Source organism: Petaurus breviceps, unplaced genomic scaffold (genome assembly GCF_028583685.1).
Source record: "Petaurus breviceps papuanus isolate PSGF00001 unplaced genomic scaffold, PetGlider_PUasm1.0 138, whole genome shotgun sequence".
NCBI classification, from domain to species: domain Eukaryota; kingdom Metazoa; phylum Chordata; class Mammalia; order Diprotodontia; family Petauridae; genus Petaurus; species Petaurus breviceps.
Genome location: NW_027185694.1, coordinates 17,669,327 through 17,693,904, shown reverse-complemented (window position 1 = coordinate 17,693,904; position 24,578 = coordinate 17,669,327). Strand labels below are relative to the sequence as shown.

At 35.5% G+C, this 24,578-nt stretch overlaps 1 protein-coding gene across 7 annotated transcripts in view; it reads right to left on the bottom strand.

The window, feature by feature from the left end:
- RBBP6 (RB binding protein 6, ubiquitin ligase) overlaps positions 1-24,028 on the bottom strand; it is a 38,508-nt gene extending 14,480 nt beyond the window's left edge. For 3 of the 7 annotated variants that reach the window (XM_069106317.1, XM_069106333.1, XM_069106325.1), the window contains exons 1-9: positions 22,750-24,028; positions 15,031-15,130; positions 13,475-13,513; positions 12,546-12,582; positions 8,173-8,217; positions 5,906-5,994; positions 5,639-5,735; positions 4,254-4,412; positions 2,495-2,634 (exon numbers count right to left, since the gene is read on the bottom strand). In XM_069106317.1, the coding sequence (XP_068962418.1) occupies positions 2,495-2,634; positions 4,254-4,412; positions 5,639-5,735; positions 5,906-5,994; positions 8,173-8,217; positions 12,546-12,582; positions 13,475-13,513; positions 15,031-15,130; positions 22,750-22,915 (872 nt within the window). In that variant the 5' untranslated portion in view covers positions 22,916-24,028. The remainder of the gene's footprint in view (positions 1-2,494; positions 2,635-4,253; positions 4,413-5,638; positions 5,736-5,905; positions 5,995-8,172; positions 8,218-12,545; positions 12,583-13,474; positions 13,514-15,030; positions 15,131-22,749) is intronic. The other 4 variants (XM_069106353.1, XM_069106365.1, XM_069106342.1 and 1 more) reach the window with 3 other exon arrangements.
- Between the last annotated feature and the right edge of the window lie 550 nt (positions 24,029-24,578).

Below are 24,578 nucleotides of genomic sequence, written 5' to 3'. Positions count from 1 at the left end.
TCACCATGCATATCTATTCATAGTAAGCAGCAGCAGATTTCAAGACAGGTCTATATTATGATCAGTGTTGAAAGAATGGATTCATCTATTCATAGTCAGCATCATGGTATATTATTGCCTAAATATTATTGACTAAATGATTGGGATTTTGAACATGTGCTACAAAGAGATGAAATGACACTCCACCAGACATTCCTTGACAGTCTCATCTGGGTGTACAATGTGTTTAGTAGAAATGTATCATATTTAAATGTGCTACAGAAATGGAAACCCTTCTGGTAAATTTTCAATGATTACTAAAAAGCCATTAGATTCCAAACATTGCTATTCCCTCCCCTGCAACCACCCTTCTTTTCCCTTGTACAAATCTAGCAAATCTGCAGAACAGGAATGTCAGGCCTTAAGTTTTTAAAGAAATGCCTTTCCATTTCATTTAAGGAACAGTGTGTAGCTCTCAATGCGGAAAATGAAAGAATCTGAGCTGTACGTATTGGTAGTAGGGTACCTTAGGTGTGTTATTTGTGTTGCAGCTGCTCCATAGACATCACCACGATTCCAGAAATAAGTATCAATTTGCTTATGCCCCATTGTTCCCAATTTGTGAAAGAGGAGTCTCCCACTGCCCAAGAGAGAGAAAAAAAAAGAAAAAAAAAGAAGAGAAGAGGAGGAGAGGATAGAAAAAAGAAAGAAACAGAAGAGTCTGAGTTGCTTACCAGCGGTGTTAGTGGAGAGGGTGAAGGTTTCATTTAAAAATATTTTGGTCTCCCATCTCTCCCCAATATATCTGTTGTGTGTTTGGCACAAAGGGGTTTTGTATTTCAGCATTCAAGAGGGGTTTCAAAAGCAGAGGTTAATTATTAGTTGGGGTTCACAGGCAATGTTAATTTTTCCACCACAACTTATATTCTTTTAACCCATTTAAGAAAAATATAACTGAATATAAGGTCTGCTCTTAAAATATATAGTGTCTGGGCTGAAATAGCAATTTCAGCTTAAATTTGTCTGGAAATTTCTATATAATGTCTTTGAAGTAGAGACAGTATATGCTCAAGCTGCTTTGATATGAAACCACAAAAACACAGGACAGTGATTGATATAAAGTGGATGGTATGGGTAAGTGAGCAGGGTACAAGTGGGAAGGGGGGGTGAATTTGAGGGAAAAAAAAAACAAAACCACTTCCATTTAAAACTACATAATCTAATTTTTATCTGTTAACTGAAACAAAACAATAGAATTTTCAACATTTTCTTTACTATTTTGGGCTTTTTTAATTCCATTCTAAATGTGCACATCATTTTCAACATCTCTTACTGGCTCACTCACTTAACTCTTACTGGCTCACTCACTTAACTCTCATAAATAATGGCTGAATGTAATATTGTGTTTCATTTCTGCATATTAACACTGTATAAGAAAAAAAAAGGATCTGGAGAACAAGGGTTATCCACATTCTATATTTCTCATATAGTATATCTTTTCATACAGCCTTTCAGAGTTGCAAGAAACACCTTATTAGAGCATTAAGGTTAATCTCAACCTGACTCTTAAATTCCCTCTTCAAAATCCTTGACAAGGGGGTCATCCAACCTCTGCTTCAATATCTCCAAAGATAGGGAATTTGATTAACTCTCAAAGAAGTTCATTTGGCCAAGCTCTATGTGTTAGGCACCCAAGTTTGCCTCCCACTCCCAGTCTGCCTTTCAGTGTAAAGCAGAATAAATCTACTTCATCTTTTATGTGTGACAATTCAGATGCCAAATGGAATAGACAGTAATAACTCATTAACTAATGGAGAAAATATTTGAGTTTACCAGATGATAAAACTAATTTTATGGCCCCCGACACTTTTCCCTTTATCTTCTTAAGACTACATGTCACTAAAATAAGAGTAATCATGAATAAACTTTTAACAGAACCAATTTCACCTAATACTTAACATTCCTAAAGCTGAGATTTTCAAACTTACAATAAATATACTTAAACCTTTAACATGAAATCTTCACATTTTTTCTGTATATAGTACTCAGCACATTTATCTTCTAACCCCTAATACATAACTTTGTTTCAAATTCATTAGAACTAAAATAATTATCTCAGATTTCATGATGATTTGTAAATTCCCTCACTCTCAAAATAAACTGCCTATAACAAAAATAAATCTAGGGGAACATGTGCAAGTATGTATGTGAATGAGGAAGAAGGCAGGGAATGCCAGGAAAAGAAAAATTAGAAGACTACAAGGGAAGGGGCACCCACATGGACAATTTTACAAAATCCCAAAACCCACTTAAAATTTGCTTAAAATGGAGCAGACTGCAGCCTCTCATCCTTAATATAGAAATGCAACTTGTGGAGACCAGAGGTCTTAGCATACAATGTTCCCTAAGGGGTCTAAATAGCCAACTCACAAGCAACAAAACAACAGCATTGCACCCTGGGACCTATAGTCTCCACAGGTCACATTTTTGCCCCACCTCTAACCTGAGTACTTACGCATCTATAGTTGGGATTGCATATTTTCCAGTGTTGGTAAGCATGGCACCTTTCATGTTAGGATCTTTCACCTCCATCATAAAACTCCTAGGAATTCCAGTACTCTTTTTAATCCTGGGAACTGATTCAAAGTTTTTATCCTAGTCAGAAAAAAAAATGTTTTCACCTGTTAAAACAATACAAAATACTTAAACAGTCAAACTTTATTTTTACTAATGATGATCACTCAACATTTATAAAATACTTTATGGTTTACACAACACTTTAAAAGTAGGAAGTAGAAATTATCACCTATACTTAATGAGATTAAATAATTTGCCCACACTCACACAGCTAGTTAAAGTCAAGTCAAATTCGAGTCGTTTCATGCAACTCTTAGAATTAGACTATAAAAAAAGATCCTATACCTAGAGAAAAATATTTTCAATTTTAAAATGTTAAAGGTCCATATATAGTACTTTGGTTAAGCAAAAAGTTGTTTCAATGTGATAATTCTGGTGCCCCTCCAAGTTAGAAATAAAATAGTGCTAAAATATCTATAACAGACTAAAATATCCTTTTATGATCAATTATCTTATGTAGTTCTTGATTTATTCATTTAAGTTAAAAGGTTTCTTTACTGGTCTTCATATAATCTTACTTGAAAACAAACATACACACAAATATAAATTGACTTCAGAGTACACACATTGCCTTGCCTCTGAAAGAAAGATTTTTCTGAATGGGAGAGACACAATCTTGTCCAAGTTCTTAATTTCACAGATGAGGAAACTGAGACCCAGAAAGGTTAAATGACCTGCTCAAGGTCACACACATATCAACAGCACCTGGATGCCAATTCCAGTGCTTTTGTCATTACTAAATGCCTCCTTGACAATAAAACTTCAGTCAGATTACTAGGATTAATAGAATTCAATAGTTTAGATTACTAGATAAATTGTTAGATATTAGATAAATAGAATTAAAAATAGATTTTGCTTATAATTTTATTCTCTTTTTACTGAAATGTTAATTCAAATAACATAGAAAAGACCAAATATAAATTACTAGAAGCTTATTAAGGATGAGCAATAGAATGTAGGCAGGTCAGTACTACCTACCATTATTTGTACTTAAAGGTCCTCATATTACTAGGAAATAGTAAGGAAAACATTAGACTTTAAAGAAAAAATCCACAGGTCAGTAGGAAGGATTGAAGTCAGATGTTACTTATTAGGAGCAATATGACATAGTGAAGAGAGTATAGGACTTAAAAAGATGTGGGGTTCAGATCCTGCCTTTCATACTCAGTGACCAGGCAATTCTGTTAACTCTTTTTGAGCCTGTAGCTTCCAACTGTAAAATGAGGTTAAATAACACCTGTAGTTAACTTCTTTACAAGGCTGTTGAAAGGACCAAGTGAAATGATGTCTATAAAGCCTTTTGAAAATATGAGAGTGCAATCTAAAGGCCAGTTATTTTTATCTGATAAAGTATGAAAATAGTACAGAATTAAGAATTTATGGGCATGGGGCTATTACTGAATTTCACCATGTTTTTTCTTGTGTAACTTGATTCCTTGCAAAGCTCTGAAAGATAAAAATGTCTGATAAAAGCAATCTTCTATTTATTTCAATATAACTCACATGTAAAATTATTCTTTAAAAAGGTAAAATTTGAAATGATGAAAAATACAGGATTGCATTCCATTTTTAAATATATGTCTGTGTCCTAATGGAAAGCAATTAACTTGTGACTTTAATAAACATAGATCACTGACCTTACTAGGACAGCTGGGTGGTGCAATGGATAGAGTGCTGGGCCTATAGTCAAGAAGACTCATCTTCCTGAGTTCAAATCTGGCCTTAGACACGTCCTGTGCGACCCTGGGTAAGTCACTTAACTCTGTTTGCCTCAGTTTCCTCATCTGTAAAATGAGCTGGAGAAGGAAATGGCAAACCACTCCAGTATCTTTGCAAAGAAAACCCCAAACAGGGTCAGAAAGAGTCAGACACAAAACTGAAAATGACTTGAACAACCTTACTGCTTTCTCACTATACACTGATAGATCACCTTCAGCTAGCCATATGCCAAGTAAGTAAGACTGAAGCAAAGGAAGTTTAGCATTTTCAATTATTTGGATTTGTGGGATGTGCAAAAGTCTCATCAGAGTTAAAATACAAAGGAATGTTCTCTGTGAAGAGGTAGCTTGGTACAATAGAAAGAATACCATATCAGGAAACTGAAGACCTGGATTGTAGGCTCAGCTTGGACTCGGTCTAGCTAGCCTGTGACCCTGGACAAGTCACTCAATCTTATTGATCCTCACACTTTCCTCATCTAGAAAATTAGGGAATCTGGTAAGAGTAAAATGTTATATCATTCATAATTCTGTTAATATCATAAAAAAGAAAAAACATCAACTTTGAAATTCTTTAAATTGTCTTAAGTTTTCTGGCTTTGAACATAAAGACTCAAAACAAATGGCATGAGTTAGGGGGCTATGAAAAAAATTAATGAAAACTATACCTTGGATTTAAAAATTTTAACCATTTAACGATTTTTCCCCCATTAGGGAAAATACACGAAAAAATGCAACTTGAATTGCATTAAATGCTAACATTATTGCACTCATATTTAGTTACATACAATTCCAAGGAAGTTTACTCAATGAAAATATTAATGTTCATTAAATGGGGGTGGTTTTGAACTCCAGGTCTGCCACTTAACTACTACCTAGGTGATCTTGAGAGAGTAATTTCTCTTCTCTGGGCTTTTTCTCATTTGTAAATGGAAGAGACTAGATTGGATGAACTTAGGTCTGCCCCAACTTTACGTCTAAGATCTCTAAATCCAGATAAGAGATATTCATAGACTTTTTTTGGGTTAGTAATTACATTGTTTTTTTTTTTTTTTAACATATTTACCTTAGCTGATTTCTTCTAACATTAGCCACTGAAAAATTTTTAAGAAAGTCACTTGAATTTACAGTATTTGAAGGTGAACTTAAAAGACTGAAATTCTCATTAGCTGCTAACTATCCCACATTGGGAACTATTTCACTCTATTAGTCAAATAGTAATTAGTTTTCATACTACAGTCACATTTTTGGGTTTGTAAAAGATTGCTTATAAAATAAATATTTGTATGATTCACAGAACTTACCCCATTTGTTGGGCAATTCTTTATGTAATGACCAGGTTTACCACACCGGAAACAGGTATAGGATGGTGGAGGAGGACCCAGAGGTTTCTTCATGTAACTGAAAGTTAAGAATAAGATATATAGACACACAGATGTATGTTCAGACACACACACACATACACATACACACACACAAATACATAAGGTTGACTACGTTTCCCACCCCTTTAAATACAAAGCAAATCCCCACCGGTTTTATGATTGCAAAGGAACACCTTAGGAACTCACTTGATTGGGTCATACTCGTGGCCAGACTGCGACATCATTGCTTTAATTTTATCTTCTTCAGAAGCATTGGCTTCAGCCAGATTGGCAGTCTGTTTAACAGGCAATCGTTTGACACACACATTAGAAACACATTTAAGTCCGCACAGCCAATCCTATAAAGAGCAGCACTAACTAAAGTTGCATAAAACCTGCTTATACACACTCCTGAAGATGCTCCGGGGAGTCCCTTCAGCCATTACATGATGTTTGGGGTCTGTTCACTTGAGAGACACTTCTTGGGGCACTCAAAACCTTAGGCCCTGTTTGTACTTTAAAAAAAGACTGGTGTATTTTCTCTAAACTTTGACTCATGTTAGCTGCAGGAAGAAAAAACCCCCACTCTTTTGGATGTTCTTATCCTCAGATGAAGTCTCAAACTCCATATTGTGACTATAATTAATTAGATTATAGCTTCAGTATAGAAATCTGAGTATGTTGTAAAAGGAACTAAAAATTAATATTTAGATTTTGATTTTACATGGCTACAAGTTATGATAGTTGATTATTCATAATTTTAATTTAAGTAAGTCTAAAACTTATGTCAAGCTACCTTTCAAATATTAAAGATGTTAATTGAGAAAAGATTTACTATGTTAATAATTCATTATACACTAGTCCAGATACAAGCAGGGTCTAAGGGAGTGACTCCTAATCACTTGAATCTTCCATCATCTTACTAGCATTCAGATCAGCCATTCACTGGGTTTTACCTTATTACATTCATTCACAAAACAAGCAACCAGTTTCAATGTTTTATTGTCGATTTCATATACAATACTTTTCTTAACATTAACATAGCTTAGAATGACAATAACATTTACAGAAAATTTTATTACAGATGTTTAACAACTAATTTGTTTGAACCCAAACATTAGTTTACAAACAATCAAAAAAAAGAAAAAGAAAAAGAAAAATGAAAAAAACAAAAATCCTCCCCAACCTCCCCCTGGCAAAACATTAGTAGGAATAAACCAAAACTCAAATATGGCATTTATAATACATAAGAATAAAACAGTAAACTGTTAAAGACATTGCCTCTATGCTAAACCACACTGCATTAAGAGGTGAAAGTAAGTAACAGTTTTAACCTGCTTTATGTTATGGGTTATCCGAATATTTATTGTTCAAAAACAGTAACTTAAAAGATGTTCACTATTAGGACAGTTTTCACATTTTTTGGAAAAAAAAATGGACACAAGCTAAAACAAAACCAAGGACAGGATAGGGACAGCACTAATGGAAAATTCATCTTTTCAGCTTACTTTCATGTTAAGTTTGGTTTGCCAAAAGCATATAACATTGTGAAAATTCTTGATAGTTGGTGATGGTGGGGGTGTGTGTGTGGGGGGATAAAGGGAAAGAAAGGAAGGGAAGGGAGGGGAGAAGCTATAAACTGGAAACCCCCTAACTTTACCCTCAAAGAACATCTGTCTACTCTGAAATGAGTTTTACTTATTGAAAAGTTGATAACTCTATTTGTCCAGTGTAGTTAAGTCACTAGTGCTTTCCCAAACAAAAGGTACACATTATTGAGCAGAATATATATGCAAGCAATCTTATAGCAAAACATGGCATATACAACAGTTTCAAGATGTGACATTTTGCCCATATGCCAAACATATACATTGGTATATTCCTATAAACAGTTATATACACTTACACAATTTACATAGTCTGTGTTCAAACAAATTAGGTTGTTTAACTTGTCTACTGCAGACAGACTACAAGTCTATAATTAAAAAAAAACAAAAAACCAAAAAAACAAAGAAACCAAGCAACTGAAACATTCAAAATATTGGCCATCAGGTCAATTCAGAAATCCAAGAAATAATCATGTGATTGTCCATGTATTAAGGAAAAGCTTCTATTTTGGCTGTTTAAATAAGTCCACATAATATACAGCCAAACAGGAAATTCCTCCAGAACTTTGTTAGTTTCCAATGTAAAATTAAGCAAAAATGCATGAGGAAAAAACTGCTAAATGTAGCTTCATGTGCTTCTTCTTTCTGTCTTGAAGATGAGCAATACTCCAACATTATGTTGAGGCTGATAAGGTACTCCCCTATCTTCCCAAAATTGGAACTACTCTTTACAGGATAGTAAAAAATAAACGTACAGTTTTTTTTCCAAATAAAATTAAGAATTCCCCCCTTTGAAAAATCTGCACCAAATACAAAATTATTCATAAGAAAATACAAGTGGTTCAAGAATATATATATTATATATACCTTTGTAAGCTGGGCCAGAGAAATAGACGCAGAAGAGTCATCAATCTGTTCATAAAAAATTAAACACACATTCAAGTTCCACGCTGAAAACATATGGAAGTGATAATTAAGCCCCTAATGTTGTTTAAAATCAAGTACTGGGCACTTCCTTAAAGTTTTCTAAAGAGCAGGTTTTCTATTATATGCCATGTGAAGTTAAAGTGTAATTGAATCTATTTTATCCCTCTCATAAATGTGTCTATATATCTCTGAAGATATATATCATACACAAAGTAACATAAGAGGGTTTCAGTTACAGTAAAGAGATGGGGATAGGAAAGAATATCAAATAGAAAGCTTATAATAAAAAGTACTAGGAAAATTCCACACCTTTCAATCCACTATCTTTAATTGAAGATGTTCATGACTGATTGACTGCACACTGCAAGTGCATACTTTCACACTGCCAAAACTGACAGTTTTAAAATAAAAGGTAGTCTAAAAACCAGAGACTTGTTTTTAATATTTCAAGATTGCTCTCATCTAAATGTCACTGTTACTGTGAATACATGTGCCTATTCTCCTGAAAAGTCTAACAATAGCTTCTTGTTTTAAAAAGAAAAAAGAGAAATAAGGCAAAAAAAAAAAAAAGCAAAGCTATGTTAAGGCAAAGATTCCAAATGAAATGTGGAGGGTGAGGGAGAGAGGAAAAATAAGGCATCTTGTAGAGGTGAGGAAAACAGTCACTATGAGGCATGAACCTTTTCATTTTCACCCTTGGAGGAAAGGCAGTCAGTAAGATTTTCACCCTGTCTCTAAGAAAGCCACCATACTGGCCAAATGGAATTAAGGTGGACAACTGCTAGGAAATAAGGGTCCTTTTACCCTAATGTATTTCAATTTTTCAAAAAGAACCTTCAATATTCAACCACCTAAAATGAGATTTTTAGTACCAGGCAGGAGGAAACATCTCCATGATACATGCTAAAGTTAACTTTGATATAAGCTTACTATATTATAAGAGTGTATAATGACCTGCTTATGTGTAAAATGTTATATAAGTTAATGGAATTTCAGCCACACATTATTAAGATATCAACCCCCCCACCCCCCACTATGTAAGTTATCTGCCTAAAGCAAATATTCCAATGATGATATAGGAGAAAATAGTTCTATATTAAATGTCTTGCTTATATATTTTTTCAAAATATTAAGTTTGGACCTATTCCACCTCAATATTTAAAACGATCAACATCTAAATACTTTTGAATCCGACATCAGTTTTGGAGGAAATTTAAAGCATGGAACATTGTCAGCCACCATCTATGTTCCATTTCTAATGGAAAAGTAAAAAAAAAAATGAACAGCTTTTAAAAAATTGGTTCATGTTGTCAGGATACTAACCTGATTTCCTTGGGAGGGAGGAGGGTTGTAAAGAATAATATCTTTCTTATCTCCAGAGATTGTAAATAATATGAGTGACTACTAATTGTAAGAATTAATTCCTTGGTGTAATTCCTACCACAATACATCTGAAGACATGGCTATCCTCTCCCTTTTATACCATATCTCACCTTCATTCTAGTTTCCATTTTAGCCTCCCAGTGAACACTACTATGCTATGCATATCAAACTGTCTTCTGAATGAATTAGAGAGGGTCTGGTTTATATGAAAAGAGCCCAAATTATTTAGCAGTGATTTATTTTTATGGAGGTATTGTGACACCTAAGTAGACTGTAATCCACAAAAGCCAAATTTATCATAAATTAAGTTCTTGGAACTTTAAAAAACCCAACTTAGTTTCTCAGTTTTCCACATACTTCAAAAAGGCTTTAAGAGTGGAAAATGGCAAAGTGTTTAAAAAAAAAAAAAAGAGGGACTAACAAGTATTAGGTAATAAAACAACCAAGTAGCTACTGTCAAAGTATTTGAGTTAATGAATACTACTGCTTAAAGTCCCCCCAAAAGTGACAATGGTTCATGTTATAGACTCATTCTTGCTTTATATGTAAAAACTTCTGCTGAAATGAAAAGAACCCAACCTTTTTGCATCTAGTCAGTGGTCTTGATTCTGTGAACAATAATTTAAATCAGAGTATACACATCATTTTACTGGCTTGAGAGGTTTGTTTTCAATTTTCAAGTACTATAAAACTCATTTGTCACTGTTTAATATCAGCATATAGACAGCTAGTTTTTCTATCATTAACATGGAAGGATGACTAAACGAAATAAAGGCAATCTAGAAAATTATCTCTTATTTGGTTTAAAGCATATAAAGATGATATATTTGTTCTCACCAACCAGATAAATGAATCTAGTCTATGGTGCTTATGCCTTAAATTTTGTAATTCTTAGTAATTCTATGTAATTCTTAGTCTCAAAGTTAGGCAGTAACTTTTAATAGTTATGCCCAATGAATACATACTTATGTACTCTCCCTACCTATGGTCCAAACTAGTTAAGCTTTAATGTCAGAAAGTCTACCTCAAATATACTTTGGGGATAAAAAGTTAATGAATGACTTCATTTTAGGTCACTTTTACCTACTCTTAAATGACTTCCTTAAAGAATGCTTCTTTTCATAAAACAAATGAAAACCTAAAAAATTGCTCAAAATAAACTACTACTTAAAAGTGTAATACAGACATGCCAGGGAACACACGAGGCTAAAAGAATGTTAACTTTATTTATGAACATGTGATTTTGTGTTTATACACATGCTAGTAAACAAAAAAAGGAGAAGAATTCTGTTTTCAAGAAATAAAAGTTTCATCTGAATTAGTTCATTTACTGTAAATGTGGTTTATACAAATGCATTACATTAACTACTACAGTCACCGGGAGAGTTAGGCTAATTTGTGCTAGCATTTGGATACACACTGATGCATTAAAAATCAATTTTAAACCAATCACCAGCAAAAACAGAAATCTGGACAATTTTACAGATTTATGCTTCAAAATAAAAACCAAAAAAAAAAAAAGAATAATGAAAAAAAAAAGTAAAGAACCCTGAATGTAGGAATTGTGAGCTTAGAATAAGTATGTTTAGTTCCATGAGAACTAAAGGCTATATTCTTTACAGAATACAAGCCCAAAGCTCATAAACCTTTAAGTTAAAATATATTTGAGAATACAATGATAAAGGTTAGTGTAATGACTCATACACCATTCTAGATGAAGATCAGTAGTCCTTAAAATGGATAAATAAAATAGCAAGGAACCTGGATTCTGTACAACGAGTATGAGAAGTAGAACATCTAGAGAACCAATTCCTACAGCCTTGTGTTTTGTTTGAATCAGATCAAGTTACTTTTTACAACTAAAAGAATACTGCTGCCTTTTTTACCCAAGCTGTTGTCAAACTGGTGGTATACTAAGTAGTAAAGTTAAAACCTGTGATACAGTTGACCTAAAAAAACATTAACCAGGTTAACAAAAACCACTGCTGACAAAATTACTACAGCTGGGGATCCCACCTACAATTATGTAGCCCCTTAATGTCTTAATACCTCCAAACCCCCCTTTCCCCCATTCCCCATCAAAAAGAGTAAATGATTTTTGAAATCTGAATATTTAAGTCTATTTGCTTACTTCAGTAGGAGATTCAAATAATTAAAACTTCAGAAAACTACTTTGCATACCCAGCAAAACCATTCACCATTTTAAGACCTCTGTACTAGGGGCACAATTTCAAGGTTTATTTCATAGCACAGTTTTAAACAAAGAAAAAGAGCTCATATTTCCAAATGAAGAAGATGAATAATTTAACTGCATCAAATTCTCCTGGAGAGCTCTTTGCATGAGTATTTAAATTTTAGGTTAGGAAGAAACATCAAACTTTTAACAATATAAAACTTCACAGAAGTTTTTATCGCATTTTTTAAGCCACTTGGCAGGCAGAAAAAAAAATCTAACAAAAACTAAGTGATACAACGTGAAAATGGCAAGGTATACACTCCAAACATTTTTTATTGCAAAAAACAAGAAGCACACAACAGCCTATACATACATACAAAATACTAACTATAGACAGACAAATGTAGAACATGGCATCATGTTCATTAGTGCAAACCTTAAACCTACATGATCTAAAAAGGATCATACATTATCTGTACAACACAGAGTCATACAGGAAGTAAATCTATCATATTCAATATGAAATACAGTGCTTTTCTTGGCACAAGTTATCAGTTTCTACAATAGAAATGTGCAAGTTATGGTATAAATATAATATTCAACTAAACTGTAAGCAAATACATTGTATTTACAAGATGTACTGCAGTGGGAAAAATGAAAAGTTCTAAAACGGATTCACATTTCATTGCTACATTAAATGTTTTAAAGTTAAATGCAATGTGTAGAAAAAGTGTGAGATTGTGTTTTTACATACTGCTTTTGAGGTTCCACTCACTGGTTCAGTTCGACTTCTAAAAAACAAAACAAGCCCTGTTAGAATATCCAATGGATTTTTTCAGCATTAAATATTTCATGAACATCTGTGCTGCTAAAGTCTTAATACGTATCTAAACATTGCAAAATGTTCCTAAACATATGCAAAAATACAATTCTCTAATGCTAGGAGTAACAACCACCTATTAATCTTTGTAGTTACAAATGTATAATCTAATTTGATTAAATGCCTTCAACCTTTGTGAAATTAAGGTATGAATTAAATGTAAAGGAAAAAGTCTTGCACTGGAATTATAATACAGTTGTACCTTGCTTTTTTAAAAAAAAGTATTATACCTAGAAGACTATAATTCTAGTACTATTTTAAAAGCTATCTTAATAATTTGCTATAGGGAAGCCTGTGTTTGACACTTTTATACATTGAGGAATACAATACAAGGTTTTTGCCTAATTTTTCCTAAATAAATCTTGATTAATTTTTTTTTTTTAAAGCAGGGCACAACTGTAGTAAAGATTTAGGTTTTGGGTCCCTGAGAAACTGCTATGCTGCACAAATTCTTAAATTGGCAACAAGCATTCAGGCACATACGTGCTTTCCCGTTTAATTTCCCAAAACAGTGACAAAGGATTAATGAAAGGTTAAAACAAATTAAACTAAAATTCTAATCTAGAAATGAGAGTATACACAGTTGGACAAAGTATTTCAGTTAAAAAGAATGAGTAAAATGTGCTTTACTGAGAACTGGATAGAACACTGGAAGAGAGATCAAGAGTATGCATAAGCCCAAGCAGAAATTCCTTCAAAGAAGCCCATACACCAGGGGGTATACTAAACATAAACCTTACATGTTCAGTCTTATTTTTAAAAATTTAAGTTATGTTGACTATAAAGTAGGGTTAGAATATCACCTGAAAGGAGTTTCTAGGATTGTGCGCGATTTGGAAGTCCTGTGACAAAAGAAAGTTTTCATTTTCCAATATTTGCTTAACAAAAAAAAAAAATTCAGAAGCATTTTTACAGATGTTAGAATTTTTACTACAAATGAAATCTTATGTTCCATAAAAATTGTCTTGCATGTTACATTTAGTGAATTGACATGCAAGTTTTAGTGTTAAAGGCATGTGCTCATTTGCTATGCACCTCCTTTTAAAAGTTTCCCTGAGAGTTGGTGTAGATTGCATTATTTACTCAGAAAAAATGTTCACTACTCTGGGAGAAGAGAAAAAAATATCAAACAATAAATCCTGAAGGTCATTTATACCATATTACAGTACAATAGTTCTACTTGCAATCTCTCAAAAATGCAAGTTTTGCCACCAAGAAGAATCAAAATACGTAATGTCTATGAGGCACTTGAGCTATGTGTTGCCTTACTCTTAGGCAGCAGGCTACATACAGCACTAGGCCCTAAACACTCTTGGACTGTGACTTGTTTGGGTGCTATAAGTACAAGAGTGTCACGTCTTTTATACTGCCATGATCTCCAAATGCAAACGGTCTGGACCTCAGCTTCTAAGAAGTGCTGCCGGCCAGATGCTAAAGCTCCACAGCGATTCTCTTTGCTTTGCTTTACTCTTGCTCATTGTCAGTGTCTTATTTCCAAAATGACCGAGTTTGACTGAGTTTCTCTCACTGAAACATTTTGATCAACAGTTTAAAACAAAACAAAACCTCTTCCCCTTTCGAAGTAGAAACCCCTATCTGGCACTCATGCACTTATGACTCCTTTCTAGGTCATCATCATTCTGCTTCCAGTTATGCAAATAGCACCAAATTACCTGATGCCTATTCTGCTCTCTCCTCTGAATTTTCTAAATTCTCAACTATTTGGTTCCCATTTTTTACTCCATCTAATAACCACAGCTCTTACTGGTATGGGGAGTAAGGAATAAAACAAATGCTTGTTTTATTAGCAAATTATACTGCTTAAATACTCTTGATGCTGATACAATAATTACCAGCATAAATCTCTTGAACTTTTCCATATTACAAGGAAAATCCTACTTTTTAACTGTGAAAGCAGAAAACTTGTAGCTATTATAACACATAGGGCTTATGATTTCAATGAGTCTCTTATGCCAAAGACAGTTATGAATCAATAGTGAGGGGAAAAGGAGTTAGTAGGAACATCGGAACACAGAGCAAAATGGATGTGGGCAAGGAAAAAACAATTTTAATTAAAGCAGGGGAAAAAAAAATCCCACCTAAAATATAAACCAGTAACCCTTATAGGGTTTGAACAACATTTCCTATAGTTATTAATTAGGACAAAAAAAGGCAATCTGTTTAGTAAGTGGGGAAAAACCAAAAGAAACTGGTACTAACTTATGGCCTGTTTAGTAATGGCACAGTCAGAAAGAAAAACAACCTACAACATGAATTTAACTTTTGGTGTGTTCTTTCAACCCCATACCACCACCAAAATATTCCATATGTTAATATACAAGATTTGAAAACTACTTACATAACATATGTCTTGCTCGTAGATTTAACACCTCCAATAGGAATTCTTCTTACAATAACTGATGAATTCTTGGGAATCAGGGCATTATCATCTGTATATTCTGAAAATAAAACAGGAACTTTAAAAAAAAACCCATTTTTTGATTTTGATATATCATGACCCATTCAACCAAAAAAAATAAAAAAGAAATCATTATTCAAAGATTTTAAAATTTGATTTACCTACTATAGATGAAGGATGAAAATTATTCTAAAACAATGTCTTAAAATCTTAAAATATCTCAAGGCTAGGTATTGTGATACACTTTTAGTCCTTACTACTAGGATGGCTGAGACTGCTGGATCACTTGAGCTCATGAGTTTTGGGGTACAGTAATGCTAAATTAAACCTACACAAGTGGGATTGGGTGAGCCATTAGGCTGCCTGAGTTGTCAAAGCTTTTATGCTGATCAGCAAGGAGAAATCAAGCTGTGATCTGCTGGTAGCCATTCTAATTCCAGCCTGGTGAGGAGATCTACTTTTTTCCTACCTCTTAAATCTTCAAAATTAAAATACTAAATTGTTTTAGTTTGTGTCTGTTGACTTCAATGAAATGTGAATTTAGGAAACTGATGATTTACTTATCTGAGTCACAACCAAGTTCTTTTGAATTTTAACTACCTTATATGCCAAGGTCTGTTAAAGTGTTTCATGTAAATATGCATTTGTATATGTCTGTCTATATTCATGCTCTATATGCTAAATAGAGACTCCTACATCAAAGGAAATTGCTAGCTTTTGTTTCTTGACTAGCAGCTCCACATGTGTGGTAGTGAGGATCTGTCAGAGTGAGGTAATATGTCCCCTCAATTTCTAATCTCAGATTATTAATATTGTACAAATTGGGGTTTCTGAAATACATAACTTACAAAAGAAAACCATGCCCATCTAACTACTATAAACTGCTATATGTCCCCTACAACTCCAATATGCTTGAACCTTGAAATATTTTTATTTTTCTAGTTTAAAAAATTAAGATGCTATTCAATTATGCTGATGTACAGATTTTAAAATCTAAAAATTGGGTACTAGTTCTCTAAACATCTAAACAATGCCTGTCTGGTTATCTTATATCTTATTTGTCCTACTAGATGAACAAAGGAAATGAAGGAAATTGACTCAAAATATTCATTTTGGCTACTTAAACTGCTAGCTATAATATTTAAAGATTTAATGAGGAAGAAGGCATATAAAGCAATTTTAAAAACCAAATTTCAGGATATTGATTACATCCTTCCTCTTAACTCCATGATCAACTAATTCAACTAATATTTTTTGAATGCCTACTTTATGTAAAAAGCTCTGTGCCAGGAGTTAAGGGGCACAAAGATAAAAATGACAGTTCGTCAAGAACATAATTATGCTCTACTGATAAAAAAAAATAGGCTGACTTAAATGTTATAAGGTTTACTTAGAATCATTTAAAATTACATTATGTAGTCCTATTTAGTATTAGACAGTGAATAAAGGACACTTAAATTTGTTTTTACCACATTAGTTGCCACAAATAGTTCTGAGAAGGCATACCACACTTCCATAATTATTAAGTATTAGTGCTATTTAAACAATAATGTTTTACTCACAGGGGAAATAAACAGAAATTTAAGAATGTTTAGGGGAAGTAAGACTAAATTTTTGCAACAAATTTCAGATAGAAATAAATCACTGAGTCTCAGTCTTGAAGGTAATGTAATTAAGTCTAGCTACATCATGACTATCTGTCTTTACTTCTATGATCCTGGAACTTGATATTTATTCACAAGCCTTAAAGTCTGTGACAGAGAGAAGTCTGAGGCAGTTAGAGAACTGATAAAGTCTTGGCACTTTTAATAAGGGACTTCAGGCTAATAATGTCTGAAATGAAATTTAACACGCAGCATTTTATCAATAACTTTAGTCTTTGGTCACCACAATTAACTCCCCTTATCTCTTTTCCATCCCTCCAATTCTATTAAGGGCAGACCTAGGGTTCAAGGGCTACAGAGGTGTTTATAAAAATCACTGTCACAATAACTGATGTTTTTGGCTAGAGTGGAAAAACTTTTTTTTTGGAGGGGGGAAGGCAAGGCAATTGGAGTTAAATGACTTGCCCAAGGTCACAAGCTAGTTAGGGGTCAAGTGTCTGAGGCTGGGATTTGTACTCTGATCCCCTTGACTCCAGGGCCTGTGCTCTATTCACCGTGCCACCCAGCTGCCCCTGGGAAAAACTCTTCCTTGAAGAGCAGTATGGTTATTATAAGAAATCCAGACTTAGCGTTAAGGAAAATAGGTTTAAGTCCCAGCTCTGTCACTTAGCTATGCTATTTTGATCAAAGAACTTCACTGAACCTTGGTTTTCTAATTTTTAAAATGAGGACTGAATCGAACATCTAAGGTCTCTTCTAAACACTAATATTCTATGAATTTTTCAGTCTCATATTATTACTAAATTCCATTATGATTTAAAACTGTTGTTTCAAGTTTGAAACCACTGTAAAGCCAAACTTGAAATCTAATTTAAGGTGTTTTTTTTTTTTTGGGGGGGGGGAGGGTTGGGGAGGAGAGAGGAATCCTAAAAATAGACCTTGGTATCCACACATCTGGCAGGAACTTCCTGCACGCCTCCTGCATTGCTCAGTTATTCTCCTAACTGAAGTCCAAGCCAAAGTGTAAATTTGAATGGCATAGTATTATGTAATAGACTATACAAGCATACAACAAAATTAAATATCTAGTTGTGTTTCTGAATTACTAGTACTTCAAAGATTTGATTATATATATATATATATATATATATCTTTAAACATTATATGACTATTTTGTGCTTGTAACTAAGAGATTGGTTTCACACTTGATATTTCAGTAATGAGGATCAATTGAAAAAAACTAAGAATCTATACTTCAAAATTAAAATTGAGTTTTGTTTCAGTGCTAGAAAAGAACAGAAATTGAAGCAGTTAGGTTTCCTTTAACCAAGCAAAAATTTTGACAATTTCATGAGTTTAGAACATATAGTTTTTTTTTCTAAGGAGTGGTGGTGAAGATATAGTATGGAAAACTGAATTTTCAAATGTGCCCAAATATATATGTTGTTTATATCTCTTCCCTCTTCCCCCTCCCCTCAGGTCACAATTCTCAAAATAGTTTTGTTTGGTTTCTAGGTTATTCCACAGGAAGCATGGATTACCTTGGTCATGTAAGTAATCCCTCTTCCGTTTGCCTCAATTTTCATTTTCTAATTTTCAAAATAAGGGGTTTGGACTAAGTGACTTTTAAAGGTCACTTATATTTTGTTTTTCCAATTGTGTTATAGAAATGTGGTGGCTTCTAATGTTGTGAACATCCTTAGACAATTATCTCCAAACAAAAAGGTATATACCCCTTCCAGAGTTATTTTCTCATTAACTGAGGCAAACAACATTTTAATCTGTACACTGTCATTCAATGGGCGATAGGTTCCACAATTCTAAGACTGCCTTGAACACATGATTGATATTAGGCACAACATAATTAAAAAAACAAAAATAATAATAGCGAACATTTTAAAAACATTTGTTGTGCTGGCTCAAAATTTTCTTTTGAAGCCTTTATTATACCCACTTATTGACAAACAGAGTGAAAAAGGAACCAAACCACAATTTTTCCATTTTCCTGGACAGATAAGCTTAAGAAGAACTCTCTCCAAGATGAGGGGGGCTCTCTATCCCTTGAGTTTAAAATAGAAACTAAGTTGTTTCACAGGATATCCTTTACCACATGATTCTGGTCCATCTCTTATGTTGGGAAAAGTAGCCTAGATGAAGTAGAAAACAAACTGAACAAAGTCCATCTCAGACTTGCTATACTATATGACCAAGTTGATAAATCATACCAGTTAGGAGTTTGTGAACTTTTTTTTTCAAATTATTTTAGATGAATGGGTAACAATGTGTTTCATGCATTTAAAAACATTATTCTGAAAAGGAGTCCATGATTCAAAAAAAGGTTAACAGGCCCCTCAGTTTATCTGTAAAATGTGGATAAAAATACTTACATCACTGTTGTGAGGAAAGCACCTTGTAGACTAAAGTGCTAATAAAATGCAAGTTATGAGGAGCTATTTATAAAGCTAACTAATATTAAAAAAAAATGCTTCTGAAAACCAATTAGGCAGCTATGTGGCTCAGGGGATAGAGTGCTCGGCCCGGAGTCATGAAGACCTGAGTTCAAATGTGATCTCAGACACTTTCCCAGGTGTGACCCTGGGAAAGTCACTTAATTCTGCCTCAATCTATGGTGCAGGAAATGGCAATCCACTCTAGCACCTTTGCTAAGAAAATCCCATGGACAGCAAGGTCCAAGGGGATCACAAAGAGTTAGATGTGACTGAACAACAAGGGGCATCCAGTCTGTTGGACAAGAGTAGTTGCTTCAAATTGTGTGCTATTTTCAATGCTATCTTACGGTGTTGCTTACACAAATACCTTTAACAAAATCTACTGAAAGTAAATTCAAATATGTGATGGGTGGCTAAATAAATAAGGAAGCCTCATTTTAACAACCCAAGTAAGAAAAAGTTTACCTGCAAGATTACAATTTAATTTTCTACATTAACTTTTGAATTAATTGGACTAATCAGTATGATCTGGCCTACTCATGCCTTATGAACTATTCTTATTCTTTCAAAAGCACTCAATGTTTGAATATATAAAAAAAAAACCTTTTATAAATCCACTGTGAAGTATCCTCCTTGGTCTCCATATAAACCAGAGATGGATATTTTGCATAAAATGCTCCATACATATTATGTATGGCACACTATAGTTTCACTAAATGACAGACCATGGTACTTACCATAGTACTGAAAACTTAAAACATAAAAAGGTAGGATGCAGTCTAGAAGATATGACTAACAAGTTAAAGACTGACAGTCATTGCCTAATGTTAATTCTCATATTATCTTGACACTGTAACTTTTACTCATTACCTACCCAAGTCCAAATTTATGGGGCTGAAATATAACTTGGCCTGAAATTTACACACACACATGCAAGATAAAAAAGAAAAAGAATGCATGGGAAATGGTTTGAACAACTTTTTCTTAATCAGATTAAGTGCTGTAGAAAAACCTTATTAATAGCCAAGTATCACCACTCATTTAAATGGGTTCCCAAAGGACATTTAGCAATAGCACTAGTCTAGGTGAATTATTGCTTAGAAATATATTAAACGTATTACTCGAAATTAAACAACAACGAAACACCAACCCTTAGAAGCATAGCAAATATGCCAAACTAGGAGGGTCATATTGTAATGCAGTGTTAACTCTGAAGCAAAGTAGGTGTGAATTTTGAACAAATGACCATCCTAATGGATTCTCCACATTGGAAGTTATATATCTTAGCTTTAAAACCAGTTTTGGCTGTTCCAGTTAAAAATGGAATTCTGCATCTCAAGTTCTTTAACTTGAGGTGAGATGTTATCAATGTATTGGGTTTTATACAAAGTCAGTGTTTAGAACCTAACTGTAGTCTCAAAATTAAACTGAGTGACAGAATTCTCATTCATTAGGGTCACAAAAATAGCCAATTTCTTAAGATTTTTGTAAGCAAGTTAACATGCTGTTAAAATCATTTGGGGCATTAATAGATTAAATCTATACCTAAAGGTTTTGAATATTTGCAAACTATATACTAGTACAGGCTATCACTTACCAATGTACAATGTAAGAAATTGTCAAATATCTTCTATGTATCTTCCTGCCTAGTGAACATTGATTTAAGCACGCTACATCCAAATGTATTATTTATCCCGATGAAAAAAATACTTAAGAGGAGTCTTGTTATAAAGTTTAAAGGAACATAAAGGAAGTTATGAAACTTAAAGGCTAAGTTAGGAAACTTAAAAGTTCTCAAGGGCTATTTGTAAAGTCTTAAGATTACAAACCACTTTCAAACCGTAATCTCATTTGCTTCTTTATGAATGTTAAAACTGATGGCTGGAATAAGGATTTTGGATCTGTGAGCTTTAATTATCTGTATCTAGTACCCAAAATAAAATTAATTTGATTATAGTTATATCCACAGTGCCTGCCACACAGGAGGTGCTTAATAAATGATTGGCAACTTCTAATTTTATAAAGGAATCACAAATATTTTTACAAAAATTTTACAATAAATCCCCATACAACTGTTCACATCAGTACAGTGATGGAAGACATAACTCCTTTCCTTTTCCTATTGAATACTCCAAATCTTGTTGAATATGGTAAATGATATTATAAATTGAAACCAATGGAAAAAAATATTTTTAACCTTAAAGCAAAATCATTTTGGTTAAAACAAGCAAAAAAGTAAAACTATTTCTTCTAAATATAGAATAAAAAGTACCTATGTTTTGCAAAGGAACAAAATTCTTCTGTACTTAAAACCTTCAGATCTTAATATGTTGAGTTTCTTAACAAAAGTCACTGGTGTTTAAAAAAAAAAACTCCAAACAAACCCCCAAATCTCTAGCCAATAGCGCTCTAACAAACTCTAGGATAGCAATGGAGAAATTGGAGAAATGGAACCTACCATTTTACAATTAAGATCAACTGAAAAGATATTTTAAAGGAACGAATTTGGCAACATTTAGTACAGTATTTAAAAATGAACATTAAAAATTTACTTGGCATCTCTATCTAGAGAATCCCACCAAAGAGAAGATTACTTTGATATAGTAAGACTTTTAGGAACTCAAAATCTAAAATGCTCTAAGTACAAAAGGAAACATTACTCCCTTAAAAAAAAAATCTTAACCCTCACAAACTGTGATTTTAAAACAAGACAACTATTTGAATTCCTTTGACTCTATCACAACTCTTTATCTTTTAAGTTAATGATTACTTTAAAATTTTCAAATTGTCCATTCAAGCTAATAGCTTTCAAAAAGGAAGCTTTCCTTAATACTGTGCCAATATGGAAACTTCTGGCTTCTTTGCAGCAGGTTCAAAAATCACTAAAAGTTTCCTGAGTATTAATTTCAAAATCAGCACTCAAAATTCTAACTAGGAGAATTTTAAAAAATTGAGCACCTCTTAGGATCGCCACTGATTAGGGACTCTAAAAACACAAAACCCCAAATATTTTCAATTCCAGCATCGAAGAATGGATGGAAGAAATTCCTAAAGGTCAGTTAATAAGAACCTTATTACCTTAGCATAGCACATAACTTATTTTGGGGATGGGAGAGGAGATAAAGGGCAGTGAAAAGAAAAAATACTGAGGAAACCTATCATTTTATTATACATGGGGGAAACCCAAGCAATTGGTAATCAAAAAAAAAAAATCCTTAACATGACTTGCCGTGGAAGCAGCTTCCACAAGACTAAGGTCTTTTCCCCTCCCTTTCTATTTCCTGCAAGGGTTAATAAGGAGCCAAATGGCCAAGGGGCAGCAGAAAGCCTGAAAGTGAAGATTCAAAAGGCCATAAGTTGTGTAGCTACAAAAACTAACCTATCGTTCATCTATTTCAGTTAATCTGCAAAGGAAGAGGAAATGAGAGATCTAGAGCTGGATTAAACACCTCACATCTTCTGGGGTTTTCTTACTTTAAGTTGCTTTAAGAGTTTAAGGCTTACAAAAAATAACTCACAACACATATACCCTCTGCGAAGCAAAATTACAAGTAAAGCTCCCAGACTGAAAACAAGCATGTATCCGGCGCCTGCAGGGCTCATACCTTCTTTCGTTTGTGCGTTGGTGATCTGTAGGTCGCAGTCAGCAGCCTTGAGCTTCTCTCTCCCCATGATTTGCTTCTTCAAATCACACAGGGAGATGTGCAGTCCATCAAAGGTAACGGTATCATAGTTGAGTTTGGAGGAAAATTTATAATGCACACAGGACATGGTGCCAAAAGTTCCCTAAGGCTCAGCGATGAGACGTGACACTCTGAATTATATGTATATTTATAAACTTAAGAGATATGTACACACACAAAAACACTCAGAAACTGAGGGAACCTTAGGCCTTATTGCCCCCCCACCACGAGCGGGGTTCTGAACCAAGAACCCCCCCCAATACTCAAATCACTTCATGGAGAGATGGGAGCGGGAGGGTGTGGAGGAAGGGAGTTTGGAGGGAGGGGCTGGGTGGGGAGGAGGGAGAGGAGGAAAAGGAGGAAAGGGATCCAACGGGTATAAGCCGTACAATGTCACCCAGCGGGGCCCCCCTCGCTCATGCTAAGGGATTGCAGGAGACAGGCAAGCGGGCGGCGCAATCAGCAGCAGTCCAGGGAAACAGTTCGAGTTCCCCCCCAGAGGGATCAGGGGTCCATCGCGCCGCCACCTCCCCTCTGTCTCTTTCCGGCAACGAGGGCGACCCCAGGCCCCGGGAGGAGGGGAGGACGGGGCAGAGTCCGCCAAGGCCACAGGCCTGTTTGCCTGCCTGTCTGTCTGTCTCCTCCAGGGGCGGCCGCCTGGCCGAGCTCGGCTCCCGGCGACTGCAGCTTTCTTTCCGATCGGCGTCAGCTCCCGGGCCCGGGCCCCCGCCCCGGCCCCCTTCCCCCCTCCTCCTCCTCCTCCCCGTACACGGAGTCCCGCTGGGAGGAGACACGAGCACCCCGCAAACCTAGGGGAAGCGGGGCAGAGAGGCCTCCCCGACGGGGTCGCCGCCGCCTCCGGCTCCTTCTCCCCCTCGGCCGCGGAGACCGCCGCCGCCTCCTCCTCCTCACAGACAAAGCTGGGACTAGGCCGCACTAGGCCCGGGGCCTCGCCTCACCCCAGCCCCGAGCCAGCACAGGGACGCTGTGCGGGCCCCCGGCCGCCGCGGCCACCTTCCTCCTCTTCCTCTTCCGCTTCCCTGGGCCGGGAACGCCAGAAACCTCGGGCTCCGAAATCGACGATGGCGACGTCTCCTTCTTCAGCCGGTTAGCCCTTCAGCAGCGACAAGTCCGGCCAGTCACTATGGCGGCCGCTGCTCTACTCAGCCAGAGCGCCCCAGTGCGGGGTCTCTTAAGCAGGGGCTGCACGGGCTCCGTGCGGAAGGCGGGGACAGGGAAAGGGGGCGGGCTTTCGGCACGTCACAAAGCTCGCTGTCCCCTGCCACGTGACCCGGCGCATTATGACAAGCGAGGGCAGAACCTGTTTGGAAAAAGGAAGAGACCATCTGTCTCGGAGTGGGGTGGGAAAGAAGCAAAGGAGAGGGGCTTATTGGAGGGGCCGGGGGTGGTGGGGAGAAGTGAAAGAGAAAGAGAAGCTCATTGGTGAACAGAAACCAAACCCGAGGGGCTTCTAGCGGCCCCCCGGGGAGGAAATGACTGACTGCGTTTACGGCTGCGCAGTCAATGCACAAGCATAGAAGTGGTGGCAGCCTCCTTGAGTCCGTGGGTCATGCTATCCGTGGGGTGGTCTTGGCCAAGATCGCGGGAGTGGTTTACCTTTTACTTCTGCAGTAGATTAAGGCAAACCGAGGTTACATGAGTTTCCCAGGGTCACACAGCTATTAAATTTCTGAGGGCAAATTTGAACTCAGGTCTTCTTGACCCCAGGCCTAGCGCTCTATCCACAAAGC